Source organism: Henckelia pumila, chromosome 1 (assembly GCF_033568475.1).
Source record: "Henckelia pumila isolate YLH828 chromosome 1, ASM3356847v2, whole genome shotgun sequence".
In the NCBI taxonomy this organism is placed as follows: Eukaryota; Viridiplantae; Streptophyta; class Magnoliopsida; order Lamiales; family Gesneriaceae; genus Henckelia; species Henckelia pumila.
In genome coordinates, this window is record NC_133120.1 from 97,381,258 (window position 1) to 97,393,327 (window position 12,070).

The 12,070-nt window shown below is 41.7% G+C and overlaps 2 protein-coding genes across 2 annotated transcripts; both read left to right on the top strand.

The window, feature by feature from the left end:
• Positions 1 to 819: 819 nt before the first annotated feature.
• LOC140870171 (uncharacterized) lies at positions 820 to 3,341 on the top strand. The gene is made up of 3 exons (XM_073272995.1): positions 820 to 1,314; positions 1,362 to 2,483; positions 2,595 to 3,341. The coding sequence occupies exons 1-3, from the start codon at positions 820 to 822 to the stop codon at positions 3,339 to 3,341; spliced, it is 2,364 nt and encodes a 787-aa protein (XP_073129096.1).
• A 945-nt stretch (positions 3,342 to 4,286) lies between these two features.
• Positions 4,287 to 4,796, top strand: LOC140870202 (uncharacterized). The gene has a single exon (XM_073272997.1). It carries the CDS (start codon positions 4,287 to 4,289, stop codon positions 4,794 to 4,796), a length of 510 nt encoding a protein of 169 aa, XP_073129098.1.
• Positions 4,797 to 12,070: the final 7,274 nt, after the last annotated feature.

Here is a 12,070-nt window from a genome sequence, read left to right on the forward strand (position 1 = left end):
ACCAGAACCGGGTCGGGAGCTCAGCTCGGGAGCTCGGAGCTCGGCCAAGCTCCCCCACCATAATTCCCCGCTCAGGTCGGGAGCTCAGCTCGGGAGCTCGGCCAAGCTCACCCACCATAATTCCCAGTTCGGGTCGGGAGATCAGCTCGGGAGCTCGGAGCTCGGCCAAGCTCCCCCACCATAATTTCTAGCTCGGATCGGGAGCTCAGCTCAGCCCCAATATTAGTAGGGAGTTAGCTTAGTAAATGGGTTCGACAACCTTGGTGAGCTAGTTAAGATGTTAGGATCAATGTTTAGGGCGAGTTCAGGAGTTCAGTAATAACTCATTCACCCCTTTTCATATGACCCCCGGGGGAGCAGCAATATAGAGTCTTAGTGATGACAGGTCAGCTCGGATAAAATGTACATGTCGATATTTTCACGGTCAAGCTAGATTCAGACGAGATATCCGCCTATATATTCTGGATTGCAATCCCGGGATTCTCGGGTTCCTGATAAGGAAGGTAAGCGTAAGATTCGGAGTCCTCTCCTATAAATACCAGGTTCACTTTCATTATTTGGATCCTAATTTTCACTCGTGTACACACACCACTCTCTATATTTCGCTATCCTAGCATCTTACTTAAGCGTCGGAGGGGATACGCCGGAACACCTTCCGGCCCCCCTTTAACACTCTTGTTCGTGGTTTCAGGTCAGCAACAGGTCATCATTTATTGGAGGAGTTTTGTTAGCGCGACTAATTAGCTCATCCAAGAAGATCACTTTATTGAGGTATATCAATTGGAGCCGTCTGTGGGAAATTTAAGCTAAGGCGTAGATATGGCGGGAAGAGGAAGAGGGAGGGGAGGAGGAAATGTGGCGGACATGACTGTAGATCAGCTCAGCCAGTTCATCACTCAAATGGTGCAAACAGCCATGGGTCAGAATCCACCACCTCCTCCCCCTCCACCTGGAGGTCAGCCCAACCAAATGGATGCGATGTGGGAAGAGATCAGGAGATTGGGTCGGCAAGTCGGAGGTCGGCCTGGGCCGATACAGAGGGAAAGCCCTTTTGCTCGGGCTATTTTAGATGAAGAACTCCCTGCGAATTTTAAGCAACCCACCTTAGGGGAGTATGATGGGAGCTCAGATCTAGAGGAATATTTGGGAAGGTTTGAAAATGCAGCCCTGTTGCACAGATATACGGATGCAATTAAATGCCGGGTCTTCCTTACCATTCTGGTGAGATTAGCTCAGCAATGGTTCAACCTTTTACAGCCTGGTAGCATTCGAAGTTTCAATGACTTCAGCTCAGCCTTTTACACCAATTTGCGAGTAGCAAAAAATATTTGAAGACCTCTCTTAGTTTGTTTAATCTGAAGCAATCTGAGGTGAAACCTTTGAGGGAGTATGTTCAGCGCTTCAATACAGCATCTTTGGAAGTATCTGCGGCCACTGCTGATACCTTGGTAAACTCTTTCACTCAAGGGTTGAGGGGAGGAGAGTTTTTCAAATCTTTGGTCAAGAAGCCTCCTTTGACTTATAATGAGCTCCTTAGTCGAGCTAAGAAGTATGTTAATTTGGAGGATGCACAGAGGCAAAGGAGACATGAAGGAACGTCTGGGAGTAAGCCAAGTACTAAGATGGGAGCAAAGGTAGAAGGGAAGGCAGAAGTTGGAAGAAAAAGGGTTGCGGAAGAGATGAACAGGGCTAAGGGACCCTACCCTTATGTACCACTCTCGGTAAGCCTGGAGAAGGCAATGCAAGTCTGTGAGGATAGGCGAGCGCTTGTGAGGCCTCGAAATGCTGAGAAAGGCCCACGGTTACCGCCATCCGACAAGTTTTGCAACCGTCATCAGGAGTATGGGCATATCACTAATGACTGCCAAAGGCTAGGTGAGGAGGTGCAGAGAGTTATTTCTGAGGATGCTCGACTCAGGGCTGAGCTGACTCGGAGGGAAAATCCTCCTCGCCAAGGCCGAGCTCCTCAATGGAGGGATCAGGGAAATGAAGTAAGGGGAAACCAACCTGATCATCAAAGAAGAGCTCCACGAAATGGTCAGGAAGATATGGTTGAGCAAATTGCAAATCACCCTCATAGGGGCATGATCAATATGATTTCAGGAGGCACTACAGATGGAGATTCAGGAAGGGCTCGCAAGGCTCACGGGCGCAGATTGGAAAATTTTGAGGTAAATTCTCAGCTTAGCTGTCCTACTGATCCGAACATTAGTTTTGAAAGGAAAGATTTAAAGGATGTGGTGGTACCTCATAATGATCCCTTATTGGTCACCTTGACCATAGCCAATTATGATGTGGCTCGCATCTTTGTTGATACTGGTAGCTCAGTAAACATTATCTTCAAAGAAACCCTTGATCAAATGAAGTTGGAAGGATTTGAATTGGACCCAATCACCACGGAGTTGTATGGGTTCACGGGTCATGCTTTACAACCGTTGGGACAAATAGTTCTCCCATTATCTCTTGGAAATGGAGAGCAGAGAGTAACCAAAATGGCTTGCTTTACCAGGGTGGATGCACCATCCTCTTTCAATTGAATATTGGGGCTCCCTGCCCTGAGTGATTTCCGAGCCGTGGCATCCACCTATCATCAGAAGTTGAAGTTCCCAAGTGGAAGAGAAGTGGGGGTTGTTCGGGGTGATCAGAAGGCAGCTCGGTTGTGTTATGTGAATGAGGTGAAGATTGATGCAAAGAAGAAGAGGAGGGAAGTAGGAATGGTTTCAGTAGGTCGGACATCAAGGGTGTTTGGTCAGAAGGTTCTTCTGATGTCTGAAGAAGGTAATGAGAAGGTGGAATTAAGCCCGGGAGCTCAGATTGTTAAATTAGCTGCTGATCTCGTCCCATCAGTGAAGCAAAGATTGGTTGACTGCTTGAAGAAGAACAAGGATGTTTTTTCTTGGTCTGTGTCAGAGCTCAAAGGGGTTAGTGCGGAAATTATGGTTCATCGACTCAACACTCTTGCGGGAGTGAGGCCGATAAAACAGAAAAAGAGACACTTTGGACCGGAAAAGGATAAGGTTTTTAAAAAAGAAGTGGATGAGCTCCTTGAGGCAGGACACATTAGGGAAGTGCAGTTCCCTAATTGGTTATCAAATGTGGTCTTGGTCCCTAAGAGTTCAGGCAAGTGGAGGATGTGTGTAGATTTCAGAGACTTGAATAAGGCATGCCCCAAAGATTGTTATCCATTGCCTCGAATCGATCAGTTGGTTGACTCTACAGCAGGTCATCAGTACTTATGCTTCATGGATGCATATCAGGGGTATCACCAAATTCCTTTGGCGGAGGAAGATCAGGACAAAGTAAGTTTACTACCTCTCATGGAACTTTTTGTTACAGAGTGATGCCTTTTGGTTTGAAGAATGCAGGGGCCACTTATCAAAGGCTCATGGACAGAGTGTTCGCCTCCCAAATTGGCAGAAATGTGGAAGTTTATGTGGATGATATTCTGGTGAAGTCTCAGGATGATGTGGGATTGTTGGCCGACCTTGAGGAGACTTTCTCGACTTTAAGAGCTTATCAGGTGAAACTTAATCCGGAGAAGTGTGTATTTGGAGTTAGGGGAGGTAAGTTTTTGGGGTACATGGTTACTGATAGGGGCATAGAGGCCAATCCTGAGAAGGTGCAGGCTATCCGATCCATGTCTGCTCCTTGTAATCTGCAAGAAGTTCAGAGGTTGGCAGGAAGAATAGCAGCCTTGTCTCGATTTATATCAAGATCAGCTCATAGAAGTCTACCTTTCTTCAAAGTGCTTCGTAAAGCCAAGAAATTTGAATGGGACGATGAATGCGGGAAGACATTTGATGACCTAAAAAGCTATTTAGCTGAACTCCCTGTGTTGGCTAAGGCAATTCCTGGTGAACCATTGTACATCTATTTATCAGCTTTAGAAGGGGCAGTCGGCTCAGTACTTATTAGGCAGGAGGGAGTAGCTCAACACCCTATCTATTTCTTTTCACATGCCCTTAAGGGTGCAGAACTCCGGTATTCGCAGGTGGAAAAGCTAGCGTTGGCCTTGGTTATGACAGCAAGGAAGCTCAAACCTTACTTTCTATCACATCCTATTGTGGTACTGACCAACAGCCCTATTGGGAGGATATTGACGCGAGTTGATATTTCGGGAAGATTGGTGAAATGGACTACGGAGCTCAGTGAGTATGACATCCAGTATGAACCAAGGTCAGCCATTAAGGCTCAGGCGTTGGCAGATTTCCTGGCCAACACCTTCTACTAAGCTCACACCATTAGCTCAGGAAGAGAGTGACTGGAGAAGAGAGCTTTTGGAATACATGGAGAAGGGCGAGTTACCAAATGATCCAAAGAAGGCATATCGGTTGAAGCAGAGGAGTCTCCGCTTTGTGATGGTGGAGGGAGTTCTTTATAAGAGGTCATTTTCTGGACCTCTTCTCAAGTGTTTAGGCCCTAAAGAAGCTCATTATATCTTGAAGGAGATACACGAGGGGTGTTGTGGCAATCACTTGGGGTCTTATTCTCTAGCCCGTAAGGTTGTCTTAGCGGGATATTTTTGGCCTATTATTTTGAAAGGTGCCATAGCTTTGGTGACTTCTTGTGACAGTTTTCAGCGACATAGCAGACTTCAGCATCAGCCAGCAGCGTTAATGAAAGGAATCGTGGCAGCGTGTCCTTTCGATCAGTGGGGAATAGATATTGTGGGTCCCTTCCCTCCGGCCCCAGCCCAGAAGAAATTCTTGTTGGTCGCTATTGATTACTTTTCTAAGTGGGTGGAGGTGGAGGTCCTGGCTCGAATTACTGAAGGGAAAGTGCTGAAATTTCTATGAAAAAATATAGTATGCAGATTTGGGGTACCTAGGAAGCTCATTTCTGATAATGAGAGACAATTTCAAGGAGCTCGGGTGCAAGCATAGCGTAAAGAGATGAAAATTCAACAGCACTTCACATCTGTCCATTATCCTCAAAGCAATGGTCAAGTGGAGGTGACTAACCTGTCTTTGGTGCAAAGCTTGAAGACGCGCTTGGGAAAAGCCCAAGGAAATTGGGTGGAAGAGCTTCCTAGTATGTTATGGTCGTATCGTACTACGCCGAGAATTGGGACCGGAGAGACCCCATTTAGTCTGGTGTATGGAAATGAGGCAGTCCTACCGGCAGAGATTGGAGAAGAGTCAAGCTCGGATCATTTTCTATGATGAAAAAAATGGAGAAAGGAGAATGGAAGACTTAGATTTTTTGGATGAAAAGAGAGAAGTTGCTGCCATCAGAATGGAGGCATACAAGAGCAGGATAGCTCAATCCTATAATCGTCGGGTGCGTAGGAAGGGATTCCAGGTAGGAGATTTGGTACTCAGAAGAGTTCAAGATACGGTTGTAGGGAAGCTCGACCCTAAATGGGAAGGACCGTACAAAGTGGTGATGAGGGTCAGTTCGGATGCTTACTACTTAGAAGATTCAAAGGGGAAGATGCTGAAGAGACCATGGAGTGCTTACAATTTACGTAAATATTATTATTAAATGTTGCAAGAACAATTTTTCTTTAAGTTGTAATTCATGCAAGTTGCATTTTACTTTTATCTATAAGCAGTTGTTCTTTCAGAAATATTGATGAAAACACCCCTTAGTCACGCCTCTTAGGCCCCTGAATTTGGTTCAGCTCATCGCCTTAGTCACGCCTCTTAGGCCCCTGACTTTGGTTCAGCTCATCGCCTTAGTCACGCCTCTTAGGCCCCTGACTTTGGTTTAGCTCATCACCTTAGTCACGCCTCTTAGGCCCCTGACTTTGGTTCAGCTCATCACCTTAGTCTCCTCTTAGGCCCCTGACTTTGGTTCAGCTCATTACCTTAGTCACGCCTCTTAGGCCCCTGACTTTGGTTCAGCTCATCGCCTTAGTCATGCCTCTTAGGCCCCTGACTTTGGCTCAGCTCACTACCTTAGTCACGCCTCTTAGGCCCGACTTTGGTTCAGCTCCCTACCTTAATCACGTCACCTCGACCCTGATTCTTGGGCTCAGCTCAGTTACAGCACTTTGATTTCAGCGCTTAGCCTATTTTAGATACTCAAGTACAAATGGTGTTAGCAGGTTAATTAAACACGCACCTGGTAATTATGAGGAGTTGCTTCACATTGCTCTAATTTAGATGAGTTGGGAGTCAAGGAAATTTGATTTGGGAGCTCGGGAGATCGGGAGCCCATTTAGGCGATCTGAGAACATATGGCAGGTCAGGTCGGATGTTTGGCTACGGAAGCTCAGCTCGGCTCGGCTCTGGGAGCTCAGCTCGGCTCATGGAGCTCAGCTCAGTTCAACACTTTCGGGTGTTGGTTTATTTTTAAATAAGTATTTTGATCCCCTTAGGGAGCTCAGCTCAGTTCAACACTTCCGGGTGTTGGTTTATTTTTAAATGAGTACTTTGCTCCTCTTAGGGAGCTCAGCTCAGTTCAACACTTTCGGGTGTTGGTTTATTTTTAAATAAGTACTTTGCTCCCCTTAGGGAGCTCAGCTCAGTTCAACACTTTCGAGTGTTGGTTTATTTTTAAATAAATACTTTGCTCCCCTTAGGGAGCTCAGCTCAGTTCAACACCTCTGGGTGGGTTTATATTTAAATAAGTACTTTGCTCCCCTTAGGGAGCTCAACTCAGTTCAACACCTCCGGGTGTTGGTTTATTTTTAAATAAGTACTTTGCTCCCCTCAGGGAGCTCAGCTCAGTTCAACACTTTCGGGTGTTGGTTTATTTTTAAATAAGTACTTTGCTCCCCTTAGGGAGCTCAGCTCAGTTCAACACTTCCGGGTGTTGGTTTATTTTTAAATAAGTACTTTGCTCCCCTTAGGGAGCTCAGCTCAGTTCAACACTTTCGGGTGTTGGTTTATTTTTAAATCACTACAACAAATATGCTCATTAAAAACACTGAAAAGACAACGGTTTTATACACAAACTGTTGTCTTTTTGCCTTTAACAACGGTTTTTACAAAAACCGTTGTCGTTAATCGTATTTTTAATTAAAAAGACAACGGTTTTTAAAAACCGTTGTCAATGAGCGCGTTTTTGATGTTCTATGACAACGGTTTTAAAAACCGTTGTCTATTAGAGTTTTTCTGAAGGTCTAAGACAACAGATTGTAATCTTTTGTCCTTGTTATTTATTTATTTATTTTTTATTTTTAATATTTTAAAAAATATAATAATATTTAAAAAATATAATACATATAACATTAACCCATATAGTACAACACTACGTCTGCCTTAAGAAGAATCGAGAGAAACCCAATCCCTAGCCAAACCCTTCGCCCCCTTCAACCCAGCTCACCTCCGGCGCCGATGGATCGCCGAAAAATGGTTGTCCGACCTCTTTGCACCTAGCCCAAGCCTTGGCAACGCCAATCGTGACTTCAATCGTGAGTTTAAAGCTTGGATCGGAGCTTCAGTGTCGCGACTTTCACGTGTAAGTTTTGTTGCTTTCTTCTCTTTCTTCGGGCTCATGTTTCTAGGTATTTTTAGTAGATGTTGAGAGTCTAGATTGTTGTTTGGGTTTTAGGTGAATGTCGAGAAAAGGTGAAAAACGAGACTCTATTTTGTGTTTTTTTTTTTGGGTTCTTTCATTAGCTCATCCGTTTGTGTAAAATCATTGCCTGTGATATTGTTTTCGAGTTCATACCACAAAACTCATGTTACTCTTTGGTGTTACGCATTCCTACGGGAGTATCGGCAATCCGTGTTGATTATCTTTTTGCTAAATTTGTCTATGTTATAATATATATGGCTCGGTCACTCTGTTCTCGGTTGTAGTTTCTACATATAATATGAATTTCCAGTTTCCAAATAATTCATTTCTTCCTGGTTAAAGCTAGACAGGCAATTTTTACCTTTTGTAATACTGGATCGTAGTATTTTAAACCTTGACTTCACCTCACCGTATCACATTTTTATATAAAAGTCATGCAGTAGTTATTTCAAATCTGTTTAGTTAGCGACCTCTTGTTTGAATTCGTTTAATTTGATTTTTTTCCCTTTTTGTTAAATATCTATGGTAGTGAGGATATATGTATGTGCATGGGCCTCTGTATGCCTTTCCTTGGTTAGAAAATCTTGTTTTCTTGATGAATCCATGGCCAAAGGCTTGTAATTTTCCGATGACTTGAAGCCTTTGTCTTTTTTCCCCATTCTTATTTATATGATATTTTTTAATTCTGTTGTGTGACATTGGATGTGTTTTTGTGTTCATAAATGATTCTTTTGATTCCTGCCAAAGTCTAGAAAGAATCCAGACTGCTTAATGGAGAACCTGTTTGGAAAAATTTCCTTTTCTTCTTTTGGCAGTACCCTGGAATTTATACGTGTTTAGGTTATGGTCATGGACATAGACATTTTCTGCTGTTTTTATTGATGACTATCGGGTTTCAACTGATCTGGTTTGACCCTATTTATTTTCCTTTATCTTGTTTGGATACTTTTATTTTAACATAATATCATTGCACATGGTTCAAGTGTCAAACAGGTTAGCTTTTACGATGATGATGTTCGCTACTGGCAACATTGGCGTAATCGTTCTGCTGCTGCTGAAGCTCCATCAGCTGTCAATAATCTAACTTCAGCTTTCAATTCCCCTGCACCATCCACAAAAGGACGTCATTTTCTTGGTCATATGCTGTGAGAACAAAGCTATTTTCTGAACAGATTTATTGGGATTAAAGATATTGGCGAGATATTTTGTTTCTTTTCTGAACAGATTTTCTCAGTTCTTGGAGAATAAATGTAGGCGTGCGCATCCATTTAAAAGAGTGAAGTAATCAATTGAAAGAGTGCACCCTCAAACAATGGCTCGGTAATGACGAGTTCTGGTGTAGAATTCTAGAGAAATACCATAACTTTTGCGCTTGGTTGAGGAGAAAAAGGTCAGTGAAGAAATGTTTTCCCTGTATCTGATTACTAAATTCAGTTTATCCTGTGATGAATGATTCTTTTATTGGAAAAAAAATCGGCTAATGTTGATAATCAGAACCGACCCATTAGGGGCAGATCTCCTCCTCGAAGAAATTTTTCATGAGTTTGTGTTTAGTGTTTTTAAAATTACAAGTTTTGGTTGCAAATCCACTGAATCGCCCAAATTATTGGTTGAAGATTGAATTTATTTGAGTTTGTTGCAATCTTTTCATCATTCTGTTAATTGTGAGATGTTCTTTCTTTGAAAATCATAAACCCATCAACTCTTGAATTGGTGTGACCTTGTGAGGTTGGAGTGTAGATGAAGTTGTGCAGGTATCGATAATGCAACAGTACTCAAGGTATCCATGAAAGAAAAAGGTGGAAATATTTGCATAAAATAGCGATTATTTCTAGTTGTGTTAGATAACTTCTCTGTGTGTTTTCTTGGCCATAATGGTGCGTGTTCTAAATTGATACAGGATTATTTCCAGCTGTGTTAGATAACTTCAGTGCCAATGTCTCTGTGGATGGGAACTGATCTGTGAATCTTGTCTGTGGTATACTGCTGGTAAGACAATCCTCTTCTTCATTTCTTATTTTTGATTTTTGAAATATGAACATCAAAAAGTGGTTCTATTTTGTTACTGTTTTCTTTGCCATTGAATTATTTTCACAATTTTTCATTATGTTCTAGGTTGAATATCAAATCATAAAATTTATTTTTCTGAGAAATTCGCTCCTTTTCACTCAAATATTGGACATTGGTAGAATTAGTTCTTTCCTTATTTTTCCATAGTCCGTTGATTGGTGGATTAGATCAATATTTAAGGATTTTATTATAAAGATTAGAAACTAGTGTTAACTGGTATATTTCTTCAACAAAATAGAATGATAAAACATTGATTAATTTTTTTTAAGTTTTGAAGGATTAGACTCAGTGCTGGTTGCTTATTTGTATGAGTAATGGACAAAGCTTGGATGTCAAAGAACAGATTATCACATGAATATGAGGTTGGGGTAGAATCTTTTCTGCAATTTGCAATGCAAAATGCCAACGATCCAAATGAAATACCTTGCCCCTGCACAAGATGTGGTAATCTACAGATGAAAGATGTTCGCACTATAAGGGCACATTTGTGTTCTAATGGCATGGATTTAACATATCATACATGGATTTGGCACGGGGAAAGATCTACGGTCAAGAACCCAATGAATGATAGTGATCAAGTAGGACCAGATGAACACAAATATTTTGCCGAGGAAACTATAGATATGGTACATGATGCATATGATAGCTATGCTGAGAATCCAAGCCAATTTCATAAGATACTTGAAGATGCCGAGAAACCTTTATACTCTGGATGCACAAAATTTACAAAGTTAACAGCACTTGTGAAATTATTTAATTTGAAAGCAAAATATAGTTGGAGCGATAAAAGTTTCACTGACTTGCTAAGTTTGTTAGGAGAAATGCTTCCTGATCACAATGAATTGTCTTTATCCTACTATGATGCAAAGAAAAGCTTCAGTGCATTAGGAATGAATTATGTGAAAATACATGCTTGCCCTAATGATTGTATCTTGTACCGGAAAGAGTTTGAGGACTTGTCCAATTGTCCTATTTGCGGTATGTCTAGGTGGAAGTTGGGTAATAATTCTGTGGTGAATAAAGGTACTCCTGCAAAGGTTCTTTGGTACTTCCCACCTATTCCTAGATTTCAAAGATTATTTCGGAACAAAGAGGTGTCTAAAGAGTTAACTTGGCATGCTGATAAAAGAATTTGTGATGGATACTTGCGTCATCCAGCTGATTCGCCGGCTTGGAAAGTAGTGGATCACAAATGGCCGGATTTTGCATCGGAGTCAAGAAATCTTAGATTGGCCATATCAGCAGATGGGATCAATCCCCATAGTTTGATGAGTTCTGCATATAGCTGTTGGCCAGTTGTGATGATCACTTACAACCTTCCTCCATGGTTGTGTATGAAGAGAAAATTTATGATGCTGACTTTATTGATTTCTGGACCCAAACAACCTGGAAATGATATTGACGTTTATTTTGTTGGAGAACGCGGCGATCAGATCAATCAGGATTGATACCCGGTGCAGCGGAAGTTTAAAATTTTTATATGGAACGATTCCATATTGGGTATCAAAACTTACGATTAAATTGTGTGTGTAAAAATTAAATAACAATTATAAATTTTTACCTTCAATCTCGAATCGAGATTTTGGACACCAACAGATTGCTCTGCTCTTGTTGTATATCCCTGGAACTGATGGACGAACTGTTCTTCAATCAGGTCCACGAACGGATATTTAATCCCTCTGATAGATTGCACTAGAAAATCTATCAGAAGTTTCTAGGAAGAGATTAACGAATTTGATCCGTTAAACTAGACTGTAATTCAAAATTCACAGACTGGATTTTACCGAGCAGAGGGAAAAAAGGGGGCGGCCACTTCAGAGAAAAATAATTAGGTTTTTCGAAAATTTGTGACCTGTTGTGTATAATTTCTGTACTGCAATAACTTATTTATAATGTAGGCCACTAACAGCTTAGGGCCCATTAGTCATAAGTTCAAGCCCGACAAGCAAAGCCCGCATGTTCAGAAATTAATATAAAATTCATCATGACTCCGATTGATAAACTGATTTCACCAATGTGCACAGAAACCATTTCTGCACCTTTTAAAGTCAAGATAAATTTTTCTGAATCCGAATTCAGTGATTTCCAAAAATGCCCATCCCTATGTCATTTTAGGAAATCTCACTCCTCTACTCTTAAATAAGAAGTCCAACTTCTTTGTTCATTAAATTTAACTCTTTAAATTTAACTATCTCAACGGGGATTAAAAATCCATTACACTGTGTGACCCTCAATGGTTCAGGGATACAGCTAGCCGTGGGCTCACAACTCCTTGTGACTCGGAACAACAATTTCCGACTTGCCCATCGAATCATGGTAAGAGCGCCTAGCAACATCGCCCCATGATTCCCTAGGTATCACTGATAGTGCCTACAAGAACCAATAGATTTTGGTTAGCGTACAGTACGGTCCCTTCATCCATATATCCCGATCGAATCAACAACCATTGGTATATCGAGAGTCGTTCGAGATTCGATAACTATGCAATACATCTTGAAGATCAAATAGTGACATCGCATGTGTTACTAAGAAA

What these genes read in the sequence shown, in the direction of transcription:
- LOC140870171 (XM_073272995.1), top strand. Translation starts at nt 820, where the DNA reads ATGGCGGGAAGAGGAAGAGGGAGGGGAGGAGGAAATGTGGCGGACATG. An exon ending in CCTTTTACACCAATTTGCGA is followed by an intron (nt 1,315 to 1,361) that starts GTAGCAAAAAAT and finishes TTTAATCTGAAG; the next exon opens with CAATCTGAGGTGAAACCTTT. An exon ending in TTGGAAATGGAGAGCAGAGA is followed by an intron (nt 2,484 to 2,594) that starts GTAACCAAAATG and finishes ACCTATCATCAG; the next exon opens with AAGTTGAAGTTCCCAAGTGG.
- LOC140870202 (XM_073272997.1), top strand. Translation starts at nt 4,287, where the DNA reads ATGGAGAAGGGCGAGTTACCAAATGATCCAAAGAAGGCATATCGGTTG.